The 19,130-nt window shown below is 41.3% G+C and overlaps 1 protein-coding gene across 1 annotated transcript in view; it reads left to right on the top strand.

Moving 5' to 3' along the window:
- Positions 1-542: 542 nt before the first annotated feature.
- LOC311041199 (protein diaphanous homolog 2-like) overlaps positions 543-19,130 on the top strand; it is a gene marked incomplete at its 3' end in the record, with an annotated part of 142,958 nt that continues 124,370 nt past the window's right edge. The window contains exon 1 of the mRNA XM_084086103.1: positions 543-654. Within this exon, the coding sequence (XP_083942229.1) occupies positions 565-654 (90 nt within the window). The remainder of the gene's footprint in view (positions 655-19,130) is intronic.

The raw sequence follows: 19,130 nt of genomic DNA, 5'->3' as shown, positions 1-19,130 counted from the left end.
CTGTTTAACATAAACCGTTCTAACTACAAGATGGCGATTCCGTTTTGCATGGGGTTTTCACTGGTCGAAGCAGTCGGATCTCCGCTGTGTTTACAAACAGTTTAGAGCTCAATCTTAAGGATTTTAACGAGGTCTATGGCGACCTGAAAAAAACAAAAAAACAACATTAAAACGCTGGCACTGGTGAGTACATTATGAGATTAAACGCTGGCATGGAATGTGTTAACCACTTTAGCCTTATTTTATTCCGAGGCTATTTGAAAATAGCCGATCTGCAAGCTCACAACGCGTCGCTTTCTTTCTTTTTTTGAGGTAATTTAGTACCATAATTGCGTATTTTATGTGAGATCATGCTGGTATACAAGAGGGGCTTACATTTTTTTTACCAACTTGTATCCTGTAAGATTTCCACAGACGAAATAAAAATAAACACAATTGCTGTTGCTAATTAATTTATATCTAATGTGTGTGTGTGTGTGTGTGTGTGTGTGTGTGTGTGTGTGTGTGTGTGTGTGTTTTGTTGCTGCAGTGCCCGCCGAGATCCTGAACAGCAGCCTGAGCACGATGGAACGCCACATCCAGAGGCTGGAGAACGACATCGAGAACTTCCCTAAGACGGACGACCCGCAAGATAAGTTTGTGGAAAAGATGTCCATATCCTTTTTTTCTTAATTTTTTGTATTTGTTTTGTGTGCTGCCTCGCACGGCTCCTATATATATATACTGCTTGGAATCCGTCCATTCTGAGCCGCCATATTGTCCAGTCCACCGCAGGGGCAAGAGGTGTGTGTGTGTGTGTGTGTGTGTGTGTTATTCGTGTCCTTGCCTTGGCAGCAGCATAAGCAGTTAACCCATTAAGACCTGAGGCGATTCTTAACTCTTTAACTGCCAGAGTACATACACAATCTACCCCCTTCCCTGCCAGAGAAAATACATAATGCAAAAATAGGTAAAATGTGAATTTTGTCTCCGTTTATTTTTTAACATTGAAGTGAATAGAGCAGAAAATCTTCGCATCGCGTTATCTCCTGCTTCCTTTATGATAAACGAAAAATGTATTTATTTATTTTCTATTTTTTAAATCTCGTCAATGGCAGGAAAATAGTTAAAAATGTTTTCTAAATCCTAACAGTTTTTTCAAACGATTTTTCAAAAATAGCAGATCTACAAGCTCATAGCGCGGCACTCGGTGCCGCGCTATGAGCTTGTAGATCTGCTATTTTTGAATAGCCAAAGAAATCTAAAGTGACACAGATGCGTTCCAGGTCTTAATGGGTTAAAGTCGGGCGGTTGTGATTGGTTGCGCCCAGGGGGGATTTTGAGGAACGGATCTGGGATGTCTTGCCGTTGCGATGTTGATCAGATCTCCCTCCCTCCCCCCCTCCCTCCGGGGTCCCTGGAGAGAAATCATGCCCCATGGCTATTTTTACACCCCCCCCCCCCCCCACTCTTCCCACTGCTTGCCTGTCCCCTGGGGGACTCTAATGGGAGCTCCATCCAAGCCCCCTCACACCAACTTATCGCCTATCCACTGATTTCATCTCCTGACCGACTGCAGGGCCTCTGCTGCCGTTCAGCCATCTGCAGGCTATCGCCTCACCCCGGCGGGCCTCACTCTGCTGTTCCGATAAGAGGTGCACGCTTTCACTTAACCCACTTAAGACAGGGATCTGTGTGTCATTTTTTAGATGTCTTTGGCTATTCAAAAATAGCAGATATACAAGCTCGTAGCGCGGCACCGAGTGCCGCGCTACGAGCTTGTAGATCTGCTATTTTTTTGAAAAATCATGATTTCTTTTGCAAATCTTTGAATATATATATTTTCCTAAGCAAATATTTTTTACTCAAATCTTAACTAAACTAAATCCTAACAGTTATTTATTTTATTTTTTTTGTTTGTTTGTTTTTTACTTATGTTGCTATATATATCAGTGGTTCTCAATCATTTTTTCATGTCAAGGACCCCCAAAATGATACGTATTTGTCCACGGACCCCCCATCTCAAAATATTTTGTTCCAGGGACCCCCCAGAAGCAAAGATTTGACTTAAAATGTATATATATATATATATATATATATATATATATATATATATATATATTCAAAGAGTTGCACAAAAATGTCACAAATTATTCAAAAATAGCAGATCTACAAGCTCGTAACGAGCTTGTAGATCTGCTATTTTTGAATAGCCCAAAGAAATGACACAGATGCGTTCCCGGTCTAATTGGGTTAAATCCAAGCGGTTCTCCTCTCAAATTGAATTAGCCTGTGCCCTTGCACTTTTTTTTTTCTTCCCCGGGATGCCCTTTTTCAGGGGGGAAAGGGCTGTACTGTATATATATATATATATATATATATATTGGCCTGTGTGGGTTTTTGCGTGACACCTATGGATTTATATTTAGGTATCAGCGGTGGTAATAAACTCTTGTTTTTTTTTCCTGATAGCCTGAGGCGAGGATGACTCTCCTCAATAAAGGCCTTCAGTTAAGCAGTCCCTTGTCTCTCTCTGCACTGCTCTCTGGCATTATTAAGCCATTCAGACCTGGAACACGCGTCTGTGTCATTTTAAGATTTCTTTGGGCTATTCAAAAACAGCAGATATACAAGCTCATAGCGTGGCAAACTTGTAGATCTGCTATTTTTGAAACATTTTGAAAATCTTGATTTTTTTTATTTTTATTATTTTTGAATTTGTTTTTAAATGTTTGAATTTTTTTTTTTAACATTTTTTAACATTTTCGAAAATGTTTGAATATATGTTACATACAATATCTATACATTTTTTTACTCAAATCTTTGCTTCTGGGGGATTCTACAAACGTCTTTTTGGAAATATCAGTGGTTCTCATACTTGTTTCATGTCAAGGACCCACAAAATGATATGTATTTGGCCATGGACCCCCCCCATCTCAAAATATTTTGTTCCAGGGACCCCCCCAGAAGCAAAGATTTGAGTTAAAAAATGTTCCCTTTAAAAAATATATACATTCAAAGATTTGCACACATTTTCATGATTTTTCAAAAAATAGCAGATCTACAAGTTTATCGAGCGGCACTCGGTGCCGCGCGATGAGCTTGTAGATCTGCTATTTTTTTGAATAGCTCAAAGAAAAATCAAAAAAATTACGCGCAGAAGCGTTCCCGGTCTCAATGGCTTAAGCAACGCAGGAATCACTCAAGAGTAATTTATCAAGTGAGTAGGTGTTTCCATATGCTGGGCGCTCACACTTTAGACAGCGTTTAACCTGATTCCTGCTCTCTTTTGTCTACGCGCCTAAATCAGAGATTTATCGGGGCTTACCGTGCACTTTGTGTGGCGTAAGAGTAATAGCCTCCTTACACATTAACAATCTGCTCCCATTCAAAGAGAGGGCACTTAAATTTGTGTAATTAAAAAAAAAAAACGGAAGGCTGAGACCACCTCCCTGGCGGCCGCTCTGAGGCTAGTGGTGGGAAAAAGTACTCAAATGATTTTACTTGAGTAAAAGTACCGATACTGCAATATAGACATACTCTACTGTTACAAGTAAACGTCCAGAATTAAAAATTGGGTTGAGTAAAAGTACAAACGTATTGGCATCAAAATGTACTTAAAGGAGACACACCATGAATTTAAAAAAATATATATATATTTAATATCATATGGTGTATGTCCCTCAAACCATTTTCAAAAGGTTTGAGCCTAAATCAACACTCAGATATACTCATCCCAAGTCAATTCTTTCAGGCTTATAAAGCACTTTCAGCTGCAATACCAAAACGTCCTGTTGGCCAGAGGGGTGCTACTGAGCAATTCTGTTTGTCAAAATACATGGGCAGAATGTTTCGTGATGTAAGCAAACATTGCCATTCTGAGATGGCCTGTTCAGACACGCCCATTCTGAAAATCTCTGAAATGAGAATGAATGACTGAATGTTAAAAAAATAATAATTTTGGGGTACAAGAGACACTGGGGATACCAAAAAAAAAAAAAAAAAAAGTGAAATTCATGGTGTGTCTCCTTTAAAGTACCAAAAGTAAAAGTACCAAAATGTTTGAAAATAGCAGATCTGCAAGCTCACAGCGCGTCGCGATGCGACGCGCTGTGAGCTTGCAGATCGGCTATTTTCAAATAGCCTGTGTATAAAATAGGGCTAAAGTGGTTAATGTACATTTCATAATATCCTAATTTCTATCTGAAAAGTAACTAGCAACTAAAGTTTTCAAATAATTGTAGTGGAGTACAAGTACAATATTTGCCTCTGAGATGTAGTGGAGTAGAAGTAAAAGTACAGAAAATGGCAAGTACTCCAGTAACAAAAAAAAAATCCTCAAAAGTGTACTTAAGTACAGTACTTGAGTAAATGTACTTATTTACTTTACACCACTGCTCTTGAGGCAAAGGCAAAGGCAGGCTAGGATGCTATTCTGACCACACCCCCACTACTCTCTAGTCTCTACCATCCTCTGATGTCGGTATCGATTCCAAAGCCTCCTTGGAGAACTGAAGGCTTGAGTGAGAGGAAATGGGAGAAGTTGAGATATACTGCTGCAGGAATCTCCCCTCCCTCGCTGTCTGGAATCCCTCCCCAGGGAGGAGAGAGAGCACATGTGGCTGCATGGCCATGGCTGGAAACAGCCCCTTCCTCCCCTATTTTGTTGGTGCCCTTACTCCTCCCTTAACCAGGGGCGTCACGGCCATTTACTGTGCGTACGACGCGACACCCTCACTCTCACAGATCTGTGATTTCATACCCCCCACTTTTTGAAAAAAATTGAAAAAATATATTTGTTTTGATAATAAATCGGTAAAATCAAGCAAAAATAAGAATTAATTAACCTAACCCTAACCCTAAAACCGAAATAAAGTAACCAAAACACGAAAAAAAACTAACAAAATCCGCCCAAAAAACACAAAATTTTGAAAATACATAATTTGTTTACATTTGACAGTTGCAAATGTTTTTCATGCTTTTTCAAAAATAGCAGATCTACAAGCTCATAGCGCGGCACTCGGTGCCGCGCTATGAGCTTGTATATCTGCTATTTTTGAATAGCCCAAAGTGTATAATAAGGGGTATAGTCCACCGAAAGTCCATCCCCCCCACCTTCTGAGAGCCTGTGACGTCCCTGCCCTTACTCCTCCCTTAACCCATTACGACCCGAGGACCCGGTTCTAGAAACGTCTTCTAAATCCTAACAGTTTTCTGAAAAAACGCGTGTTTCTGTGTCAGTGGTTCTCAAACTTTTTCATGTCAAGGACGCCCCAAAATCATATGTATTTGGCCGCCGACCCCCCATCTCAAAATATTTTGTTCCAGGGACCCCCCAGAAGCAAAGATTTGAGTTAAAAATGTTCACTTAGAACAACTTTGTTTTTTTACAACCAAGGTTTATGTTTATGTAAGTAAATAAAAGATGAGTGTTATTTTTTTTTCATTTACTGCTTTCTGTAGTTTTATCAATTTCCGCGATATTTTTTACAGTGGGCGGGGGCATTCTGTCCAGTGGCTAAATATGCCTTTTTTACACAATAAAAAAGGTCCTGTGGTCTTTGATGGCCAGATGTGAGTTATTGGGGGCCAGAAAAGCTACTGTAAATGATAATAAAGAAAACGCCGGGTTAAAAAAATACATATTTATCCACCGGACAGAATGCCCCCACCCACTGTAAGAAAGATCGCGAAAATTGCTTGTACTATAGAAAGCAGTAAATAATATTTTTTTTAACACTCATCTTTTATTTACTTTAATTACAATCTAAAACATAAACCTTTGTTGTAAAAAAAATAAAGTTGTCCATTAAAAAAAATATATATATAGGCAAAGATGTACACACTTAATTCTCACGATTTTTCAAAAATAGCAGATCTACAAGCTCATAGTATAAAACGCTGCCTTCTCGGTTTTAATGGGTTAACCACTTGAACCCAAGCGTCTGGCGCGAACGCCCTGCCAAAATAGCAGATTGGCTATTTTCTGAGAAGATATTTAGAGTAGAGGTCTAGGGTTTATCTAGGGTTTAAATTGGATCAAGGATTCAGCCCAGATCTCATCTTTGCCGCTGTGTTTACTCAAAGAGTACACAGTCAAATAATCCTGTGCGCTAACCACTTAAACCCTATATATCACTTTGCTGTACGTCAAATATTGAGAATAGCACTCTTATTACTTATAATTATCTACAACAGCTTATTGTTGTATCTAGATACACTGCTGGGAAGCCGTGCACAATTGCACAACGCCGTTTCCCCAATGATTTCAATCGGCCCACTGCCTAAAGTCAGTTTGGCATTGGTACCAGAGGGTCTTAATATCTACTCATGAGCACACCATGCGTGACAATAAGCGTTGCCAGATTTTGCGAGAGAAATAAGCAACTGGGTCTATGAAAACAAGCCCAAAAGAAGGCACATGAGTAGCCTATCGGATATTTGAAAATAGCCGATCTACGAGCTCACAACGTGTCGCGATGCGACACGTTGTGAGCTTGTAGATCTGCTATTTTCAAAAGAAATTCTTGAAAAAAGTGAAGCTTTTTGAATATTATTTTTAAAAACATTTTAACAACATATCTGGTACAGGGGTCACACAATACTTCTAGATGGAGGGTGTGGGGTCCGTGGACAAATACACTTACATTTGAGGGTCCTTGACATGAAAACATTTGAGAACCACAGGTTTTAAACAGCATTATGAAGCAAGTCCAAATAAGCAACTACACTTTAGAAACAAGCCAAAAAAAAAAACGCAACTACCAAGTGACTTTACAGAAAAACAAGCCCAAAGTCGCTTATAATAAGCGGACATGGCAACACTGATGACAATGCCTTCGCCTGGCCTTATTTCCCGTAAAACTCAAAAACCCTATGGGAAAATAGTATTGGATAGTATCTGGCAGCAAGGCCCTTGCCAGATATCCAGGGCTGCCAACACATTTAAGGGAACATTGAGAAGAAGTCACTTCTGGGTTTTAGACAACTACTTTCTTTTTCCAACTTTCATTTGCGAAGAAAGACAATTTTGTGCCAAATGAATACATATTACTGTACCGAATGTTAATACATGCAAATAGCCCTGGAGCATGAGACACTGTTTGCTTGGCAGAGCATTTAGGGACGCATTTGACCCTTTGCAGGTGGTTGTGGGTTTGTCTTATTTGTGCAGGTTTAGCTGCCACTTGTTAATTCACCCCTCAGAAAGTAAACATTTTTACACTCTCTGTTAACCATTAATTAAGCCCTATAGTATATACTTAGCAGTGGTGTAAAGTTACTGCAGTATTTCCAATTGTCTATACTTTTACTTCTACTCCACTACATCTCAGAGGTAAATATTGTACTTTTACTCCACTACAATTATTTGAGCACTTTAGTTACTAGTTGCTTTGCAACACACATTAACCACTTTAGCCCTAATTTATACAGAGGATATTTTAAAATAGCCGACCTACAAGCTCACAAGCTCTGTGAGCTTGTAGATCTGCTATTTTCAAACATTGTAGTACTTTTACTTTTGGTACGTATATGTGGATACCAATACTTTTGTAGTTTTACTCAAGTCAATTTTGAATTCCGGACTTTTACTTGTAACAGAGCACTTCTACATTGCACTATTGATACTTTTACTTAAGAAAAAAATGTGAGTACTTTTTCCACCACTGATACTTAGCGCCCTGGAGTCCCCCAGGGCTCTAAACTAGGTCCACTCCCTTTTCCCTCCACTCCAAATCTCGTCGCTGAAAGTAGCAGATCTACAAGCTGCAATGTGTTGTGAGCTTGTCGATCCGCTAATTTCGCAGAATGTTCGCCCCACCCCAGAAAAAGGGACACTAGGGTTCATGTTGTTTTGGGCAAAACACCAGGAAAAAAAACGAGGTGATCGGCCCCGGACCATTCACCTCTAAACAACAACGGGAGGCACTGCACTGAAAGAAGGTCAGTGGCTTCAAATACCTGGGCAACGGTTCAACAGAGCAAGACCTTAAAAGTAAGGAAAGCGCTTGCATGGAGGGCTCTGAAATGCCATTGGCCAGTGTGTAGAAGTCACAACGTTATGTTGTGTTCCGCTTTTTAGGATTTTCAACAGTTACTTGACCTTGTCTTTAACCCATTGAGACCTGGAACGCATCTGTGTCACTTTTTCATTTGAGCTTAAAAAAAAACACATTATTTTACACTTTGGCTATTCGAAAATAGCAGATATACAAGCTCATAGCGCGGCACCGAGTGCCGCGCTACGAGCTTGTAGATCTGCTATTTTTGAAAAATCATGAAAATGTGTGCAAATCTTTGAATATATGTATTATTTTAAAGCAAACGTTAACTCAAATCTTTGCCTCTGGGGGGTCCCTGGAACAAAATATTTTGAGATGGGGGTCTGCGGCCAAATTCATATCATCTTGGGGGTCCTTGACATGAAAAAGTTTGAAAACCACTGATATAGAAACATACGTTTTTCAGAAAACCGTTTAGGATTTAGAAGACATTTTGCAGAATCAGAACCTCAGGCCTCCATGGGTTAAAAAACAAAATGAAATAGTGAAGAAGAGAAGAGACCTTTTTTTCTCCTCTTTTGGCTTTTCCCTCTGAAGTGTTTGACCTGCGTCTGGCCTTGTGTGGGTAATGAAGCCATGCAGTTCAGAGGAACAAGGTGTTTGGAAAATCTGACTTTGTCCACAAACATTCTGCTGCAGTGGATTCACATGAGGCTACAGTACGTGCATACAGCGCTGGTGATCTTTCTTTTTTACCAGCATGCAATGCGGTTCTACAAAGAGACTCGGCACTAGTCATTTCTCAACATATTCTTGACATGTTTTCGATCATTGGCTGTCCTTTAAGCCAATGGGGATACTTTCCCATACTCTGAACGGGCGGTCTCGTCCTCCCAAGCTATGGTACTAGACGCGCCTCTCGTCTCTAAGGCTACTATATACACACCTGCTGCCGTCGGTTCAAATCGCTGTGACACAGAGTAATATATAGGACACAATTTAGCATGCAGGTATACATGATTGGGTCATTTCTTGTTTTTTAGGCTTTTTGTCTCTGGTAGAGTTTCATTTGTATTTAATGAATTGAATACATAGGACCACATTGGAAACGAGTCCCCAGGACTTTATTGTGTTATCCTTTTAGCCTAATTGTCTGACTGTACCTTGTGTCGTTTACAATTTTGAAGTATTCAATCAATCAATCAATCAAGCCCATTAAGACCTGAGGCCAATTCCACAAACGCCTTCCTCTAACGAGTTCAAGATTTTTCAAAAATAGCAGATCTACAAGCTCGCAGCGCGGCACGAAGTGACGCGCTGTGAGCTTGTATGTCTGCTGTTTTTGAATAGCCAACGCAAAAATCTAAAATGACACAGATGCGTTCCCCGGTGTTTTAATGGGTTAATTCTTTACCTCATACACTTTGAAACTACAGGTGCGTGAGTAATTCATGCGTGCTTTTCCTTGAACAGACTTATTTTCCGGCAAGTTTATTGCTGATCACGTCACACAATATTATTGCCGATGTCACGTTCTGGTTCTGTGTAGATTCTACCTTTATTGATCCCATGGGGGACATTTAGTTGTCATGGCGGCGCTGAAGTTATGAAACACGGGGCGGATACAGAAAAGGAAGATGCAACTGAGAGTAAAAAAAAAAGGAAAGAAGAATAAAATAACAGTGTAGTAATTACAGGTAGTAACGCACAGGGATTAGGAAGAAAGTACCAAAAGAGAACAAAGGAGATTTGGGGTCTGGCTTGGCCCTTCCCAGGATTTTATTGTATGAGCTATTAACATGTATGAATATAAACAGTCAAAGTGCACTAAAACGGTACTGTTATAACAGTGTTATTGTAACAGTAACAACAGATGTAAATACAATAAAATAAATATATATACACAAAGTGTACATAAACAATCTCTATCCAGTAGTATGGTTAAATATGACAAGAGCAATCGTGAAGAAAGGACACAATGTGAGATAAGATGATTTTTAGGCTTTTTTTGCAATCAGGTTAAAGCTAGCCTAATTGATATCTGAAATCTTCAAATTTGACTGAAAATTGAAACCGCCCAACTTATACAGAAACAGTTATTAACCACTTTCAACCTGGCGTCTCTGGGCATGTCATTTACTAGCGTACTTTGTATTCTCTTTTTTTTTAAAGCCATGTGACACCATCATTAAGAGGTATAAAATGGGGCTTAAGTGATTCAATTAACATTATAATAGACACATAAAGTCTTAAACGTTAGTACAGGAGAAGGCTTGGGAAGAGGTGGTGGTGTGGGACGTTTATCGCTGATGCGTTGGTGATGTTGATAGCAGGCAGAGAGTGGTATACCAGTCAGCTTAGATTGTTCCGTGACTGGATGTTTATGGCCAAACGACTCCAGTGCCTGCCTGAACTATCGCGATGCTTCATCCATTCTCAGCGAGCAACGCGGTCGCATGACACAGCATTAATCCACGTTATTGCACGCAACCCGAGAGAAACCTGTGTGAAACATCCAGCGCTGTGTGTACGGCGGCTTGACCTTTTACTTTAGTTAACCCATTAAGACCTGGAACTGTGTCATTTTTTGATTTGAGCTAAAAAGCATTATTTTACACTTTGGCTATTCAAAAATAGCAGATATACAAGCTCATAGCGCGGCACCGAGTGCCGCGCTATGAGCTTGTATATCTGCTATTTTTGAAAAATCGTGAAAATGTGTGCAAATCTTTGAATATATTTATTTTTAAAGCGAACATTTTTAACTCAAATCTTTGCTTCTGGGGGGTCCCTGGAACAAAATATTTTGATGGGGGTCCGCGGCCAAATACATATCATTTTGGGGGTCCTTGACATGAAAAAGATTGAGCACCACTGATATAGAAACATACGTTTTTCAGAATACTGTTGAGATTTAGGAGACATGTAGAATCGGCTTCAGGTCTCAATGGGTTAAAAGATTTGAGGCCGAGTTGAGGCAGATGGACCTTTTTAAACTGTACCCAGGATTAAAGAGGGATGGGGCTTACTTACTTGAAGCGTGACAGATGGAGGAACAACAGCATCTGTGAAAAGTCAGGCATTTGACGCTTGAGCGGCCCTGAGAAACTTAAGAGTGACTGAGAATGAGCCCGCCTACAGTATGATGGGCTGTTTACACACACACACATGCACCCACACACACACACACACACACACCCACACACACACACACACACACACACACACACACACGCACGCGCACGGTGGCTGCATGATATCGATGATTGTGATATTGCCTTGTGTTACTTGTGTGCATATTATATTCATATGGCAAGATCCTCTGTTTTAATTTCATCCTTTACTGGTCCATTCGTGCAGTCTGAGTTAAAATAGAACTAAGGACAGGATTTGTATGTGCTCTCAATGACGCTTGTCAGCTCCTTTAGAGGGATTCTTAACCCAAATCAGCAGTTTTAATTCAACTGTTTCATAATTAGAGTGACCAAACTCAAAAAAAAAAATTTAAAAAATGAACCCATGCAAAGCCAGATAATGATACATTGCTCACCGAATCTTTGCACTCTATAGATACAGCCCGACTCTTAGAGAAGTAATAATATGCCCCCATGTCCATTAAGTGAAGAAATTTACACCAAACTCCTGTGCAGCCATGCAAAAGAAAAAGAAGAAGGAAGTAACGAGAACGCAGGTGGAAAAAAAGACAAAGAACTTGTGCGGAAAAACACTTCATTCGTCTTTATTGATACATTTTTCTCTTTCCATTACTGTAATGTATGCAAATGACTGAAGGGGGGTGTTTGTTCAGCAGTTTAGAGATCTCTATCTATCAGAAGTAATGGGAGCCCCCCACAAAAGGCTGTGGAAATGAGGCACGAGCCCCCAGAGAGCCCTATTTCACCACAAGAGACCCCTTTGACGACCACACCCCCCCCCCCCCCCCCCCCTCTCTCTCCATGGCTCCGTGGCCTCGGGGTGGTATACTGTATGACGGAGTAGTTTCTGCGGTAGGTTGAGCAGAGGCAGCCAGTGTTGCCAGATTCTGTGAGAGAAACAAGCAACCGGCCCAAAAGAAGCAGCTACAGTATGGGCCACATGAGCACTTTAACATATACATCAAGCTATTTGAAAATAGTCAGATCTACAAGCTCACAACGCGTCGCGATGCGACGCGTTGTGAGCTTGTAGATCGGCTATTTTCAAATAAAATCTTGCGGGGGAAAGTATAATTAAGCAGATCTGGCAACCCTGGAGGCAGCCAATAAGGGATCGCTGCATGCATACTTAGGATGTTAATGGGCGGAGGGAGCGGCGGTTTGGCTCGTTGGGACGCCGCCGAAAGGGGGGGGGGGCGGACCTGAGCCTTGATGGATGTGACCACCCTGTCCAATACATCTCCCCTCTCTCGCCCGCTGCTCAGCGCCATAACTCAGGACGCTGATATTTAGCTTAACCCTTTAAGACCGGGAAACGCATTCCGGGTGGTGTCATTTTAAGATTTCTTTGGGCTATTCAAAAATAGCAGATCTACAAGCTCATAGCGCGGCACCGAGTGCCGCGCTATGAGCTTGTAGATCTGCTATTTATTTAGAAAAATCGTGAACATTTAGGAAAATCTTTTTTTCTTAATATGTTTTTATCCCAAGATTTTGCAACTCTTTTTCACCCAGTGCCAATTGTCTAAATGATTCCTGGGCGCTACACTCCCCCTGCCACCCTATGGAGCCCAGAGCCGAGCTCATGCCTCCTTCAATTTCATTTTTGCAAATCTTTGAATATATATATATATATATATGTTTTTTTTAAAGCGAACATTTGTAACTCAAATCCTTTGCTTTTCTGGGGGTCTTAAAGGGTTAACCTTTCATCTCCTAGATGGGGTGGGGGTTATATGTGGAGGAACCAAAGCACTGGAAATCAGTGGACAATCGCTCCTGCCTCCCCAACCCCACACTTTGATGTGCCAGAGAGGGTGTATATAGGTTCTATATGCCTTTGGCCCTGTAGTAGTGGATGTGCCCCCATAGCTACCTCCAGCTCCGTACCTACAGTATATCGTTTCAAGCTTGTAGATCTGCTACTTTTGCTCATTTTGTATTTGAATCCTGACTAGTAAACAGTTTTGGAAGTACGAGGTTTGTACCCGACGGAGACGATACGTATGTGTGCAGTATTTTCACAGAGGGAAGAGACAGTGTTTCTGCCACATTATTGACAAACTATAGCGTCACGTTGGCCATCATCATCACGTTGCTTGACATTTTTTACCCCCATGTCCGAGGCATCTCCTCTAGCGATGGATTGAATCTATAGGAAACATTATGGTCGTCGTGTGGAGGAGGCTGTGGAACCCGGAGGGTCCCCCATGGCAGTACAAAAAAGCCCACACACCAGCAGTGCCAGTTTTATCTCTTACACTAACCCTTTCAGACCGAGAACGCATCTGTGTCATCATTTTAAGATGTCTTTGGGCTATAAAAAACTCGGTGCCGCGCTATGAGCTTGTAGATCTGCTATTTTTTTGAAAAATCGTGAAAATGTGTGCAAATCTTTGAATATCTTTTTTTTCGGTAGCGCACATTTTTTACCTCAGTTACAACTTCTGGGGGGTCCCTGAAACAAAATAATTTTAGATGGGGGTCCGCGGCCAAAATTCATATAATTTTGGGTGGTCCTTGACATGAAATAGTTTGAGAACCACTGATTATAGCAACATAAAAAAAATAATAAAAAAAAATAGGATTTAGAAGACATTTGTAGAATGGCAAAGATTTTAGTTAAAAATGTTTGCTTAAAAAATATACATATTCTAAGATTTGCTCAAATCTTCACGATTTTTCAAAAACAGCAGATCTACAAGCTCAAAGAAATCTAAAAAAAAAAGACAGACTCTTTCCCGGTCTTAATGGGCTAACTTAGTCCACCCAGACAGGTCCAGCCCACACACACACACACACACACACACACACACACACACACACACATTCCTCTGGGCCCCCGCGGGGCTCACTTGTAATACTCACCCTCATGATTTCGACATCGACAGACACATTTATACAGGTAGCACCTCGTGTTGTTCTCTGAGACATCGCCTCCATTTCAGGTCATAATGCTTCAAAGAGAAGGTGGGGCAGGGCTGCTATATGTGTTATTGGATCGGCCCATGCCAAGCGCTGACTCCTCCGCTAGCCCAGTGTCTGCAGGCTAAAACGAAGCGTGCTGGCACCGGGTTCTCCTTTTATTGGCACATGACGCTCTAAAGTCTAAAATAAATGGTTTGGTCGGCTCAGTGAAAGAGAAAACGTTTATTTTTTGTTAACGTTTATTTGTTAGTCCACTGCAGCAGCAGTGGTGTAACGTAACTTCAGTACATTTACTCAAGTACTGTCCTCAAGTGCACTTTTGAGGACTTTTTACTTTACCGGAGTGTTTCCAATTTTCAGTACTTTTACTTCTACTCCACTACATCTCAGAGGCAAATGTTGTACTTTTACTCCACTACAATTATTTGAAGACTTTAGTTACTTGTTACTTTGTAGATTTTGATTATTGTTACAAAACATACATCACCCACTTCAGCCCTATATACATTTCGGCCATTTGAAAATAGCCGATCTACAAGCTCACAATGCGTCGCGATCTTGACCTTTCACTCTGTACTCAGTCTGCTCCCTTTTCCTTCTACGAAAATAACTTTGCCGAAAATAGCAGATCTACAAGCTCACAACGCTATTTTTGGCTAATGTTCACCTCAGAATAGGGATGCTATGGATTCAAGTGGTTAATGTAAAGAAAAGAAAATCATATCACACAAAGATTTGGCAGCCCCCCTGTAGTAACTCTGGGGACCCCCTTGGGGTCCCGGACCCCCAGTTGAAGACCCCTGGTGTAGGATATGATTTTTTGTATGAAATAAACCAGACCAAAAGCAGTTTCAGTATCCTTGTAAATTCAACATTATAGGTTCTGAGACAACCTCCCAACACTCACACACACACACACACACACACACACACACACACACACACACACACACACTCTCTCTCTCTCTCTCTCTCTCTCTCTCTCTCTCTCTCTCTCTCTCTCTCTCTCTCTCTCTCTCTCTCTCTCTCTCTCTCTCTCTCTCTCTCTCTCTCTCTCTCTCTCTCTCTCTCTCTCTCTCACACACACTCTGTCCTGTCTCCCCCTCACTCCCTCGCCCTCACTCTCTCGTCTAAGTGTTTTCTTCTCCTAATGAAATTCACTGTAAACTGTGTGGCCAATTAATTGCGGCACAGATAAACCCCGGAGCCTTTTAATTACCCCAGAAATTCAGTGGAAACCAAAGTAAATAAATTGTGGTGGTAAAAACAGACTTATACACACCCCTCCCCAACACACACGCACACGCACACACACACACACACACACACACACACACACACACACACACACACACACACACACACACACACACACACACCCCATAGTCGAGCTCTGTGACCGTAATCTCCCACCGCAGTGTGAGTATCCATCCAGACACGAGGTTTTTGTCATGAAATGGTCAGCAAAAAAAGAAAAAATGCAACCGCCAGAAACAATGGGCAACTTTCCGCGCAGCAGCATGTCACAAGAGAGAGACAGTAGGATTTTAATTAACAGATTTTAATAGGTGGTCTATCTGAACAAACATCTGCCAAAAAATCCTAATTGTAATTCTAATAATGATCACTGGGAGGGAGGAGCGGGAAAACACACAAACACAGAGTGGGGGGGGACTTCTGCATTATCCCCAGTGGTGCTAAGTACTGTAACTAAGTACATTTACTTAAGTACAATTTTGAGTTTTTTTGTACTTTACTTGAGTGTTTCCAATTTCCAGTACTTCTACTTCTACTCCACTACAGCTCAGAGGCCAATATTGTACTTTTACTCCACTACAATTATTTGAAAACTTTAGTTACTAATTGCATTTCAGATATAAATGATTACATTATAAAACATGCATTAACCACTTCAGCCCTATTTTATACACAGGCTATTTGAAAATAGCAGATCTACACGCTCACAACGCGTCGCATCGCGACGCGTTGTGAGCCTATAGATCTGCTATTTTCAAATATTTTAGTACTTTTACTTTTGTTACTTTAAGTACATTTTGATGCCAATACTTTTGTACTTTTACCCAAGTCGTTTTTTTATTCTGGACTTTTTTGAAGTATTGACACTTTTACTTAAGTAAATAATTTGAGTACTTTTCCCACCACTGGTTATTCTGCTGTCTTTACCGCAGCTTGGTTTTCACGGGGAACTGAACTGGCACCCGGCACGCTGTGTTGGCTCTGATAGCATTCTCTATATGCAAATTGGCTTGATTTTCTTGATAGGTGATTTGGAGGCAAATTGTATGCGAGAGGAGAGGCTCAAAAGAAAGTGGCCCTCTGAATACATACGGCACGGATAGACCAACCAAGTCAACAGAGATTGCACTTTGGGGGACGTGATGTTTACGGATATAATTACGATCACATTCGCCTAGCGTTTATTTATTGCCTTTGACGATACGAAACGAGCCGTGACTGTCAGTGGCGTGCACAGACAGTTTGAGGGGCAGGTGCTCAAGTAAATTATACTTTTTTTTGTTTACTTGGTCTGCTCTTTTTTCCCTCTATACACCTATACCTCTTTGCCAAAAATAGCAGATCTACAAGCCCACAACGCCTCGCAGCGCGAGGCGTTTTGGGCTTGTAGATCTGCTATTTTTGGCTAAAGTTTCTCCTCAGAAAAGGGATGCTAGGTTTCGAGTGGTTATGGTAAAAAGAAAAATCATATCACATAAAGATTTGGCGGACCCCCTGTAGTAACTCTGAGGACCCCCTAGGGGTCTCGAACCCCCTGTTGAAGACCCCTGCTGTAAACTGAAAAAAAACAACAACTTTTTTTTATTTTATTTTCAAAAGGGCACTTCTGGTCAAGAGGTCAAAGGGTAGGTGCTCCAGCACCACCTAGAGTCTATCTGTGCATGTCCCTGGCGAGATGTTTACGGATATAATTACGATCACATTCGCCTAGCGTTTATTTATTGCCTTTGACGATTTACGAAACGAGCCGTGAGTTGATGCCAAACAAAGTGGAGTTTTTAATTATTGTTTTTTTTTTGCAGACTTGATCTGACGGTGTCAAATGTCAAGGAAATGTAATTGGCATTCAAGACGTACTTACAGAAAACCCTCTGTAATATGGGCTGCAGAAAAAAATCAATGTAGCTGCTAGCATACTCTCTGCTGTTATTCAAGACTTCACTCAGATCCATAACACCCACTTTGGTCTTCGTCAAGATCAAAATAATTAACCTTGCCGCTAACGGAATTTCTCGCTGTTTTTATGAAAGTACAAGAAATCACGACGTTGAGAACATATCAATAGTTGATTTTAAAAGGCAGCCGCAGACAACTTAGTCTCGATCTTCTTACCCACCGCAGAATGCTTTATTTTTCAGACTCTTAATGAAGCACGACGCATTTTCTGCACGTCCATGAGTGCAATCGAGGCCTCGGTTTTTTGTTATTTTTGAGCATGTGTTTACAGCAAGAACCTTATGTTCGAAACACCCAGACATCCCACCCTGGAAAAGTCTATCTCAGGGTATTTTCAGAGTTTCAAATTACAGTATAGGAGTGAATTTCCCAAAAATAGTAGTAGGCTACTATAAAAAAAACAGAACACATTGGGAAAATGGTAAAATACCCCCCAAAAATTAAGGATACCAACAAAAAAAAGGTGAAATGGTCTAAACTGTACACTATAAAATGTTAGACAAAATGGAGATAAGTAGTAGCCTACTGTTAAATAAATGATACAAATTAGTAGCCTACTGTTATAAAATTGAGGCGGAAAAAAATAGCTGAACTAAAAAAATTGCTGAACTGAATGAAAGAGAAAACATATCTAAAAAGTACACAATAAGGATAATTCCTTTTAACAGGTCGTTCATGAAAGTCCTTGCGGTCTTGTTTCCAATGAGAACCTGTTAGCAATTAGGGGTTAAGAGTCTTGCTCAGGGACAAATTTCATTTCATCGACACATATGCTGGGATGGCCTGGAATCGAATCTGGGGAAACCAGGGCCTCTGGCTCCCTAGGCGGGCTCACTAACCACTCAGCTATGGCCGCCACTCAGCTATGGCCGCCCCAATACAATACAATTATATAAAAAAAAACAGAGACTTACAACCCCCCCCCCCCCCCCCCCGCCCCTCCCTCATCACTATGTATACAGGGCCAGTCAATCCACTATAGCCTGCTTAAGCATCTGCCAGACATTCAGCTGTTCCGTCTCATAGGCAGACCCAGGGTTGCCAGGTCTGCTTATTATAATTTCCCCGCAAGATTTTATTTGAAAATAGCCGATCTACAAGCTCACAACGCGTCGCATCGCGACGCGTTGTGAGCTTGTAGATCTGCTATTTTCAAATAGCTGATGTATATGTTAAAGGGCTCATAGTGGCCCATAGTCACTTCTTTTGGGCTGGTTTTCCTACACCTGGTTGCTTGTTTCTCTTACAGAATCTGGCAACACTGTGGGCAGACCACAAGTTGGCCAGTTTGCCCTAAAAAAAAGTCTAGTTTGCTAGCTTGCACTAGTATAGCGGGCCACTCGTCCAGTCTTATTTTACCGGGAACCCACAAAATATCGGTCCTGATATCTTGGCTTTGCCTCAGTTGGGACTATTTCTCTTTCCTCAGAACAAAAGTCTGAGCTGAGCGACTCAAATCAGCAGCGGGTGCATTGAACTCTGATCAAAGCCAGAGTGACAGATCCCCCCCCCCCCAAAAAAAATAAGACACTTGTACTGCTTAGCATCAACAGGAGAAATCCCCCGTCGCCTTTCCCCAGCGCCCCTTGTCTGTCTGTCTGTTGCCTTCACGGCATATAGCATCTCAATGCCCTGTTGTCATTATACGAGTGAATTCCCCAGAAGTTTCCCCAATCAGTATCTTGTTAAGGCTAGCGACACTGTGGGACCAGCGCGGCAGCTCCATTAGCCAATAGAGTTAGCCTGGCTGACAGGCTGCGGCCTGGCCTCTGGCTCCCACGGGGGCTGGAATGGGTGAAGCAAAAGTTGCGTGCGTGCGAGCGAGCGTGCGGGCTTTTGTGTGTGTGTGTGT

The sequence above is a fragment of the Gymnoscopelus microlampas genome (assembly GCF_963454915.1).
Source record: "Gymnoscopelus microlampas genome assembly, contig: SCAFFOLD_79, whole genome shotgun sequence".
Lineage (NCBI taxonomy): Eukaryota > Metazoa > Chordata > Actinopteri > Myctophiformes > Myctophidae > Gymnoscopelus > Gymnoscopelus microlampas.
Note: the sequence above shows the minus strand (reverse complement) of the source record. Positions and strands in the feature narration are given on the sequence as shown.